Source organism: Salmo salar, chromosome 20 (assembly GCF_965601325.2).
Source record: "Salmo salar chromosome 20, fSalSal1, whole genome shotgun sequence".
Taxonomy (NCBI): domain Eukaryota; kingdom Metazoa; phylum Chordata; class Actinopteri; order Salmoniformes; family Salmonidae; genus Salmo; species Salmo salar.
This window is the reverse complement of record NC_138310.1, coordinates 57205904-57214704: the sequence shown is the minus strand read 5'-3', so window position 1 is coordinate 57214704 and position 8801 is coordinate 57205904. Positions and strand designations below refer to the sequence as shown.

Below are 8801 nucleotides of genomic sequence, written 5' to 3'. Positions count from 1 at the left end.
CAACTATTTTTTTTACAAACAATATGACTGTATCTTATTCCATTCAGTTCGTTATTTATGTCTACTTACTGCATCATTTTCTAAGGATTTCTTTGATTTTAAATCACTTCAGGCCAGGGGTGTCATGCACCTATTATTTTATAGGGGGCACCCAACACCTGAAGCATATTTTTCCTGCAATCTAGAGCCATAAGTTTAGTAATTAATTTAACATCTGAAAAGAAATTACAAGACAAATCTGAGGGGTCACGTTTCCGTGTGCCCCATGTGGGGATGTCGCCTCTGCTTCAGGCTAATTTTCTCCCTAAGATATGTAGTCAACTCCAAAGGTCTTATACCTACACCTAGTGGCTAAACCATAATCCTATTGAACAAGGTGTTGAAGGAGTTCTCGATCTAATAAAATAAAAATAGATAACAATACAAAAAGAAATTACCAGATTTTTTTATTTATTTGATATGTAACTTCTACATATCTGAAACAGTGATAATGTCTGTATCATATAGAGAGGGGAATTCAGACAATTTTTGAATCAAAATAAAGAACACGCCTCAGATATGCTCATATCTGAATATACAAGTGGCAATCTTTTCAATCGTTTGCAAATCTTCGCCCAAACATAAAGAATATGTTTGACTTAACTTTTAGCATTTTGGTGAAAAACTTAAATTACTTAAATTAACGTTTATATACATTTGGAAATATAATATTTGAGACAATAAATTAACACAAATTGACACAGATGGCTTCCTCCTCAGTTTCCAGGGTTTCCTCAACAGTGCATGTGGCAAACCTCTGATGTAGGCCTGCTTTGTTCCTCACTGACACCTTAATCACAAATTTCTAATTGTACTTGTAAGTATTATATTTGCATGTATCAATGGAAGAACATTGTTTTAGAGCCTCCTCAATAATAAATGCATTATTTGCAGAAAGATTAGAGCAGATAGATTTAGATGAGGCTAAACAAAAGCATTCAAGTTGACATAATGAACAGAGAACTTCCCTCTGATTTCACCACTGAGACATCAAGAGAAATCAGGTTCAATCTTAAGAGGCACTCACAACAATTTTCATGACCCAATGAAATGCACATACTGTATTAGGTCACAATGAAAACTGCACCTGAGAAAAACGTATTTTCCTACCACGGAACAGGTCTTTTTAATATGATATGATAAAAGCTCTTCAATTGTTACGTATCTGAATAAAATATAAATGGTCACAACTGGAAGACTGAAAGATATTTTCTAGTGCAGTGGTCGACAACTATTCTGCCATAAGACTTACATTATGTAAAACAAACACATACAGTATAAGTTCCTAACTTCTGGTTATTAGACCTGCCTCACCAAGGCTCACCTGTGATTGTCAATAGTGCATTTTGTGCCATCGAGACTGTTTCAAACAAACCGGGTGAAAACCAAGTGGAAAACATTTGGCACATGCCATCTTAATGACGTCATTTTCTGGTTGTAAACTGTTTTTCTGGTTGTGAAGAAGTCAGAAAACCAGATTTTCAACTAGTCTCTGTTACAACCACGTAAAGACGCATTTCTTTATGACGAGATCATGATGTCAAAGTAAATCCGTCATATGTTGGTTGTTATCTGGTCACATAACAACCAGGCAGATAGATTTTTCTGGTTACCTTCGTTAACAAAACGTTAGTATACAACCAGCATACAACGTGACCATAAAGTCATAGAAGACATCATACTGACCACATTGCAAGAGATCATGAACTAAATTTTGCATGTTTTCTCCCAAAATGAGTTAAACTTTATACACACAGAAACACAGATTCCACACTGGGAAACATCCGAGACATGACTTGAGGCTACAATCAAGGGCTTTTGAGGATAACATCTGCAAGCGGGACAAGGGATACAATTGCTTATCGAAACACAAACTACTCTGTTCGTTTTTTTAGGTCAATGTTCTCAACCTTGTGACTTCCTTCTGGCACGCAGTTGACGATATAATATGTAATGGTTCATGTGCTAGCCTCCACGATCAACCAGGCCGAGACTTAGCCCTGCCCTCTCCACTCTCTTCTACCTCTGCTCTCACTAACAACAATACTGTCAAATTAGAAATGTCAACGATACTGTCAAATTACAATATGTACAGTACAGTACATCCAGGTCCAACCACCCATTGACCCTGGTGGGGTCTTTCAGTGCGGTTTGACCAGAAACGAAATCCTCGGGATGGGTCTGAGCAAGTCTGCTCTCCAGGGAAGCGGATGTCATTCCTGGAGGAGGGTCTCCCTCCAGTTGAAGCTGTGGTTGGGTCCGTGTGTGAGGGGCAGGATGGGCGGGTCCACCAGCTGCCAGACCCCCGTGTCGCTCTGCTCCTCGCAGGAACAGAAACCCAGGTAGGGGATCTACAGGAGGGAAAGAGGCTCTCGTCAGCCGCAATAAAGGCAGAATGAAAGTTAGGAAGTGGGGTGGAAAGGCAGAGGGGGAGAAAGAGAGAGAGAGGCAGACAAAGAGAGAGACAGACAGACAGAAACACAGATACAGAGAGACAGGCACAGAGTGAAAGTAAGAGTGAAAAAGAGTGAGTGGGAAGACACAATGAGATCAAAATAAAATATCACATTGAGCGAGTAAAATAAACTTCAGCTGACCTTCCTGACTACTTGGATGAAGTCCTTGGAGGTCTGGGGGCTGCGGCCCTGGAGCTGTCGCGTGCAGGCCTCCAGGGAGGAAGCATGGGCCACAAACAGTATGTTGTTTCCTACAGAGTGAGAGATGAGGAGATGAGGGAAGGGAAGAACAACACGGACCAGATGAATCCCAATGTCCATCCCACACAAGATGTTTGGAGTGGGAGATGAACAGGGTTTTCACTTTTGGGACTATTCCGTTGATTCCATTGCGCCAGGCAAGCTCAATCGAGCACAGCTAAAGGATTTGAAAGATAAGTACTAATTGAACGCAGGACTGTTTTTTATACACATCCCATCAAAAGCCACAGCAGTGACTGAACCCTGCATCATAATTACCCATGTTTTTGCAGTCAGACAGAATGTCTTTGGTCACTTGGTAGCTCCGGCTCATGTACGTGTCATAGGACTCCGACACGCTAAGTTTGCATATTGGGATGAGAGGTCTGTGGGAAGAAGGAGTGAGAACATGTGAGACAGAGGCATGGCTGAAAAGGCTCCGGCCCCGCCCAGCAACAACCCTTAGCCCCTACCTTTACCACTTCATGTACATTGGTCAGAAGGAATTAAATAAACATATGCAACATGGTAGTAGCTCCATACTTTTCTTTGATAGGCTTAATGGAATGTTAACCATATTATTTGTACATATCTGGTTGTCTTTATACCTGTGCCTAGGCCCAAGGTTAAAGGGACTAGGGGTTGTTTCTGGATGGAGCCTAACTCTGCGTTTACACATGGAAGCGGCATCGCGCTGTGAAACATCGGAAGCCATTCACCTTCAATGGAAGAAAAGCGAGAGAAGTGGAGAGTGGGCGGGGGACCGTTGATAGATGCGAGCATGGGCGCAGGAGCTGAAAAGGGCAGGACTAAAGCTGGGGAAAGGAGAATTTTCATCAAAAGCGACTGACCAATCAAATCTCACCATAGCTTCCAACCCCTACTGGATTGGCTGACAGTGGCTGTTAATTAGGGTGACCATATTTTAGTTTTCAAAAAAGAGGACATGTCCGGGAAAAAGAGGACGTATGGTCACCCTAAGTAACAGCATCTTCTGTTTTACCTGCTCTCACAAAATAGTCAGTTAATTTACCTGACGAACTCTCTCCTTTAGCTGCAATTTTGTGTTTTGCGGAGCTTATGTGGGCTTCTAGGTCGCTAGCACCTTTATTTGACACTGACACGTACGTGCCAGCTTTGCAGGTCATGCATTCTGCTTCACACGGATCCCGACCAAGACGAAAACACGGGAATTTTCTCTGTAAATCGTCTGTGAATTTACATTTGCGTTGACAAGCAAGCTGCTGCTCTGTCTCTTGGCTGTTGCCATGGTGAGGGTAATGATTGAGATGCAGTTTGACCAATGTTTGCGTAGGCCTACATGACCCACCAATGGTGGCGTGTGAGAAGGCGGGACCTAAAGAGAAAGGTCAAAGCAATGCAAAACCCCAAAAACGCACACAATGAATGGCCGACTGTAGAAATCAAAAGCCGAATCCCGGACATTTTGGGCAATTTAGAAATCCCGGCCGGACGCATTTTTTTTAGGTCCAAAAAGAGGACATGTCCGGGAAAAAGAGGACGTATGGTCACCCTATGTTAATACGTAGCACAACTTAGCTTGCTTGCTAGCTTGTTAGCACACACATGAGGGCGAGGCTAGCGTGGCTAGGCAAGTGCCGCTTGTATAGTGTAAATGGCCAGTAAGAGTACAGTATGGAGGTGAACCAGGAAACAGTCTTGCCTGTATCACCTGTATGTTGTGTCAACACTGAAGTGGGATGCAGCCAGGTCTGTGGGAGGGATCCAGGCAGGAAGAGAGCTCCCAGAGACCCACTTGGTCCACTCGAATAGCCCTGGCTCCACTCTGATCTTCAGCTTGCCATCCTGCTGCAGACCTGCAAGGGGAGACAGAGAGGCGCGTAAGCAACAGAGGAAGTCTGCAGCCTCTGCTGCACACACCAGCCCTGTCCAAAAACAACCCCTAGTCCCCTAGTCACTTATGTAGATCTGAAATGATTGGATTGAATAGATTGGACTTAGATAAGCAATATGGAGACAATTTCACTTAGCCTATCAGAAGGAAAGGGAACTACTACCATATTGGCTAAACTTATCAACCCCCTCTCAGATCTACATAAGTGCCTTGGAGGAAAGGGTTGGACCAGAACACATGATATGCTCTCAACTATGTTCATTGACAACATTTCAACCACTAAAGGGGCAATCCACAGTTGAAACAATAACAAAGCGTTTTCCCTGCCACTGTTTCGGGATGGGGCTGGAGAAATGTAACCATGTTCTAATTCATAGACAGAGCTATGGATGCAAGAACTGACCATCCCTGATATCAAATGATAGTGTTAACCATGTTTGTAGGCTATATAGTGTATGTTTACATTTACTTTGTTTACAAACACTGGAGTGAAAAAAGCGTATATTTTGGTTCTGATGGGGTACAACAGTTGCTAAACTCATGAAGCTTTTATAAATCAGATTGTTCAAGAATCAATGGGTACATATAATTCATTTGTAAATTAGATTGTTCTCGAATCAATTGGTACATACAATTCATTTATAAGTTATACTCTTCTAGAATCAGTGGGTACATATCATTCATTTATAAGCCCCAAAATGGATGTAGCAACTGCAGATCACCCTTTTAAGTCTTCATCAGGGGTTAGAGAGGCAAACATTATCGATAAGGCTTTTTATCCTAAGCAGGATTTGTGGTGGCAAGTAACTACATGCTGGTTACCTTTGAGGATGTTCTGAGCAGTCTGGACACAGCGCAGAGAAGGCGAACAGTACACAAAGTCTATCACTGTGTTGCTCTCCAACAACGCCTGACCTGCAACAGACAGACAGATAGACAGAGGAATAGATTGTTTTCACGCTGTAATGAAACATTAAACATGGAATTGGGCAGATAACATAGCCTACAACTATGTGTTGACAACCACATACCCACTATTTGTGCTTGTGTGGAACCAAACACAGTGATTGGGGTGTCCATGTCGTAATCTCGGTGTCCTCCATTCCACATGGGCAGGCTGACTGGCATGTTCAGGTTAGTGCGCACATATCTACCTGTAGAACGGAACACCACAACCCAGCACACTGCTGTTAAGGTTTCAAAACCTACAAACAATACTGCCCTTTTATCTATCCAATCAAAACATCAGATTCATCCAACTCAAAATGTGACTCCTTTGAAAGCACACTTGCTTTTAGGATTGATGCACGATGTCTAATATTAAAGAAGTCTCAAGTTATTGTTCGCGTACCTTATGATAAGCTGTAGACCACATTATCTACCAAGAGAGTTCTCATTTATATTATTCGTAGCCGTCTATTTACCACCACAGACTGATGTTGGCACTAAAACCGCACTCAGCCAACTCTATAAGGCCATAAGCAAACAAGAAAATGCTCATCCAGAAGCGGCGCTCCTAGTGGCCGGGGACTTTAATGTAGGCAAACTTAAATCAGTTTTACCAAATTTTTACCAGCATGTCACATGTGCAACCAGAGGAAAAAAAACTCTAGACCACCTTTACTCCACACACAGAGATGCATACAAAGCTCTCCCCCGCCCTCCATTTGACAAATCTATCCTCCTGATTCCTGCTTACAAGCAAAAACTAAAGCAGGAAGTACCAGTGACTCGCTCAATACGGATGTGGTCAGATGACGTGGATGCTACGCTACAGGACTGTTTTGCTAGCACAGACTGGAATATGTTCCGGGATTCATCCTGAGGAGTATACCACCTCAGTCATCAATAAGCATATCGACAACGTCGTCCCCACAGTGACCGTACGTACATATCCTAACCAGAAGCCATGGATTACAGGCAACATCTGCATCGAGCTAAAGGCTAGAGCTGCCGCTTTCAAGGAGCGGGACACTAATCCGGATGCTTATAAGAATCCCGCTATGCCCTCAGAAGAACCATCGATCAAGCAAATCAAGCATCAATACAGGATTAAGACTGAATCTTACTACACCGGCTCTGATGCTCGTCGGATGTGTCAGGGCTTGAAAACTATTATGGACTACAAAGGGAAACCTAGACGCGAGCTGCCCAGTGAAGCGAGCCTACCAGACGAGCTAAATGCCTTTTATGCTCGCTTCGAGGCAAGCAACACTGAAGCATGTGTGACGACCCTCCCACTCTGTCTGCCGTATTCTCTCTCTTTGTTCTTGTTTCTTTATTAGGATGCCGGTGGGCGGAGTTGGAAGGGTTGTCAGCTAAATGGGAAACACCTGGGCTCGGGTGTGTCCCAGGATAAAGGCACCTCTTCCACAGTCATTGAGGAGTCTCTCTCCACGCAGACACTTTGTTGATTTTGGTTGTGTAGTTTTGTGGCTTTTTGGTTATTTGCTTTGGCACTTTTCAACACCCTGCATTATTACATTCAGGTATGCAAAACACTCACTTACACTACTGATTACTGATTACACACACCATTGTTAATTACTTAGTTACTTTATTTAATAAATATATATTTTGATACTCCTTGTCTCCACGTTGTCTCCTTTTTGTTGCGAACTCTGAGCCGGTTCGTAACACATGCATGAGAGCACCAGCTGTTCTGGATGACTGTGTGATAACGCTCTCGGTAGCCAATGTGAGCAAGACCTTTAAACAGGTCAACACTCACAAAGCCGCGGGACCAGATGGATTACCAGGACGTGTACTCAAAGCATGCACGGACTAACTGGCAAGTGTCTTCACTGGCATTTTCAACATCTCCCTGACTGAGTCTGTAATACCTACATGTTTCAAACAGACCACCATAGTCCCTGTGCCCAAGGAAGCGAAGGTAACCTGCCTAAATGATTACCGACCCATAGTACTCACGCCGGTAGCCATGAAGTACTTTGAAAGGCTGGTCATGGCTCACATCAACAGCATCCTTGCGGATACCCTAGGCCCACTCCAATTCGCATACCACCCCAACAGATCCACAGATGACGCAATCTCAATCGCACTCCACACTGCCCATTCCCACCTGGAAAAAAGGAACACCTATGTGAGAATGCTGTTCATTCAACATTCAACACCATAGTGCCCACGAAGCTCATCACTAAGCTAAGGACCCTGGGACTAAACACCTCCCTCTGCAACTGGATCCTGGACTTCCTGTCGGGCCGCCCCCAGGTGGTGAGGGTAGGCAACAACACGTCTGCTACACTGATCCTCAACACTGGGGTCCCTCAGGGGTGTGTACTTAGTCCCCTCCTGTACTCCCTGTTCACCCACGATTGTTCGGCCAAACACGACTCCAACACCATCATTACGTTTGCTGACGACACAACAGTGGTAGGCCTGATCACCAACAACGGCGATACTATAGGGAGGAGGTCAGAGAACTGGCAGTGTGGTGCCAGGACAACAATCTCTCCCTCAATGTGATCAAGACAAAGGAGCTGATCATGTACTACAGGAAAAGGCAGGCCGAACAGGCCCCCATTAACATCGACGGGTTGTAATGGAGCGGGTCGAGAGTTTCAAGTTCCTTGGTGTCCACATCACCAACGAACTATCATGGTCCAAACACACCAAGACAGTCATGAAGAGGGCACGACAAAACCTTTTCCCCCCAGGTGACTATTATCTATGCGTAGTCACTTCACCCCTACCTACATCTACAAATTACCTCAACTAACCTGTACTCCAGCACACTGACTCGGTACCGGTACCCCCTGTATATAGCCTCGTTACTGTTACGTTATTGTGTTACTTTTTATTATTTTTAATTTTAGTTTATTTGGTAAATATTTTCTTAACTCTTCTTGAACTGTTGGTTAATGGCTTGTACTGTAAGTAAGCATTTCACGGTAAGGTCTACACTTGTTGTATTCGGCGCATATGACAAATAAAGTTTGATTTGATTCGACTCTGCTCACCTTTGGAGTCAGAGCACAGTGAAAGCCACTGTTTCCCAAACACCACATCCATCCTCTCACCGTGCCGACAGACAAACAGTGTCCGCTTGGGCAGCCGAGAGTGATTGCTGCCGACCCGAAGGACCTAAGAAACAATACAGTGAATTGGTGCATCAAATCCATAACATTCCCCAACATTTTCAAGAATTGATCAGTACACCAGAAGAACAG

General features: G+C 43.8%; 1 protein-coding gene across 1 annotated transcript in view; it reads right to left on the bottom strand.

Moving 5' to 3' along the window:
- Positions 1 to 436: 436 nt before the first annotated feature.
- Positions 437 to 8801, bottom strand: part of LOC106580923 (ubiquitin-associated and SH3 domain-containing protein B) — a 43933-nt gene continuing 35568 nt past the window's right edge. The window contains exons 8-14 of the mRNA XM_014162481.3: positions 8592 to 8715; positions 5643 to 5765; positions 5434 to 5526; positions 4429 to 4573; positions 3015 to 3121; positions 2637 to 2746; positions 437 to 2390 (exon numbers count right to left, since the gene is read on the bottom strand). Of these exons, the coding sequence (XP_014017956.1) occupies positions 2253 to 2390; positions 2637 to 2746; positions 3015 to 3121; positions 4429 to 4573; positions 5434 to 5526; positions 5643 to 5765; positions 8592 to 8715 (840 nt within the window). The 3' untranslated portion in view covers positions 437 to 2252. The remainder of the gene's footprint in view (positions 2391 to 2636; positions 2747 to 3014; positions 3122 to 4428; positions 4574 to 5433; positions 5527 to 5642; positions 5766 to 8591; positions 8716 to 8801) is intronic.